The 1,935-nt window shown below is 37.4% G+C and overlaps 1 protein-coding gene across 1 annotated transcript; it reads left to right on the top strand.

Annotated features, from left to right (window-relative positions):
* Positions 1-870: 870 nt before the first annotated feature.
* LOC131174582 (secreted RxLR effector protein 161-like) lies at positions 871-1,506 on the top strand. Its single transcript, XM_058138338.1, has one exon. The coding sequence runs from the start codon at positions 871-873 to the stop codon at positions 1,504-1,506; it is 636 nt and encodes a 211-aa protein (XP_057994321.1).
* Positions 1,507-1,935: the final 429 nt, after the last annotated feature.

Raw genomic sequence — 1,935 nt, forward strand, 5'->3', positions numbered from 1 at the left:
TAAGCACAACAAGAAGCTGAGTCTGATAGTGACACAGATTCAGAATTTGCAGTGAGGGGCACTAGATCCTTAGAGGATATTTATGAGAGATGTAATGTGGGATTCCTTGAGCCAACAAGTCTTGAAGCAGCAATGAAATCATCAAGTTGGATGAATGCAATGCAGGAGGAGCTGAGGATGATTCACAACAATGAAACTTGGAAATTGGTTGAAAGGCCACTAAATAAAAAAGTAATTGGAGTGAAGTGGGTTTATAGGACGAAACTAAACCCCGATGGTTCTATAAACAAACACAAGGCTAGGTTAGTTGTGAAAGGATATTCACAGCAATTTGGTATTGACTACATAGATACCTTTGCACCAGTTGCAAGGTATGATACAATAAGGCTTCTCATTGCCTTAGCAGCTCAGAAAAATTAGAGAATTTATCAACTAGATGTTAAATCAGCATTTTTGAATGGTTATTTGCAAGAGGAGGTATTTGTGGAACAGCCTCCTGGTTTCGCAGTAAAGGGAAAAGAAGATAAAGTTTTCTTACTGAAGAAAGCTTTATATGGATTAAAACAGGCCCCTAGAGCTTGGTAGAGCAGAATAGACAATCATCTATTGCAATTGGGGTTTAAAAGAAGCTCAAGTGATGCCACATTGTATGTGAAGATTGAAAATGGTGAAACACTACTAATGTCATTGTATGTTGATGATCTTCTAATCACTGGTGGTAATATTGATCTTATAAATCACTTCAAGAAGGAGATGCAATCTGAGTTTGAGATGACTGATCTTGGGAAAATGACTCTTTTTCTTGGTTTGGAAGTTCATCAAACAAACCAAGGAACATTTATATGTTAAGAAAAATATGCAAGGGAAATTATGAAGAAGTTTGGGATGGAAAATTGCAACAGCATTGATACTCCTATAGCTCAAAATGAAAAATTGAGCAAAGAAGATGGTTTTGAGAAGATAGATTCTGGAATTTACAGAAGTGTGATTGGCTATTTATTGTATCTCACTGCATCCAGACCTGATATCATGTATGCAAAAAGCTTATTATCAAGATTCATGCATGAACCAAGCCAAAATCACTTCAAAGCTGCAAAAAGGGTTCTCAGGTATGTGAAAGGAACCATTGATCTTGGAATCTGGTTCAAAAGTGGCATGGAGGCAAAGCTAGTTGGCTATGCAGATAGTGATTGGGGTGGCTCAATTGATGACATGAAAAGCACTTCAGGTTTTGTGTTCTCTATTGGTTCAGGAGTCATCAGCTGGAGCTTAAAGAAACAAGATGTTATGGCTCAATCCACTGCTGAAGCAGAATATATTTCTGCTGCTGCTGCTGTGAATCAAGCAATTTGGTTCAGAAAAATTATGAAGGATTTGAAGCATGATCAAGAAGAGGCTACCATCATTTTTTATGATAATCAATCAGCTGTAGCAATGGCTAAGAATCCTGTCTTTCATGGGAAAACCAAGCATATTAAGATTAAAACCAAACTTAGCAATGGCTAAGTTTGGAACTCTTCCAACTGACTACACCTCCATTACAAATGAACACATATCCAGAGGTAGACTTTCTATCATCGATATCTGATTGGAAATCAGAATCAGTATAACCATCCAATTGCAAGTCTCCACCTCCATAAATCAAGAATAAATCCTTAGTTCTTCTCAAGTACTTAAGAATATTCTTGTGACTATCGATGTTCCAAACTGGATTGGATTGATACCGCTAGTCAAACTAACGACATATGCGATATCGGCCTAGTACACAACATTGCATACATTAAACTTCCAATAGCGAAGCAGATGGAATCCGTGCCATCTTATCTCTTTCTTCAGGTGTCTTTGGAGACATCTCTTTAGAAAGATGGATACCATGTCTCACTGGTAACAATCCTCTCTTGGAATCAAGCATGTTAAACCTCTTTAACACCTTTT

The sequence above is a fragment of the Hevea brasiliensis genome, chromosome 16 (assembly GCF_030052815.1).
Source record: "Hevea brasiliensis isolate MT/VB/25A 57/8 chromosome 16, ASM3005281v1, whole genome shotgun sequence".
Lineage (NCBI taxonomy): Eukaryota > Viridiplantae > Streptophyta > Magnoliopsida > Malpighiales > Euphorbiaceae > Hevea > Hevea brasiliensis.

What these genes read in the sequence shown, in the direction of transcription:
- LOC131174582 (XM_058138338.1), top strand. Translation starts at nt 871, where the DNA reads ATGAAGAAGTTTGGGATGGAAAATTGCAACAGCATTGATACTCCTATA.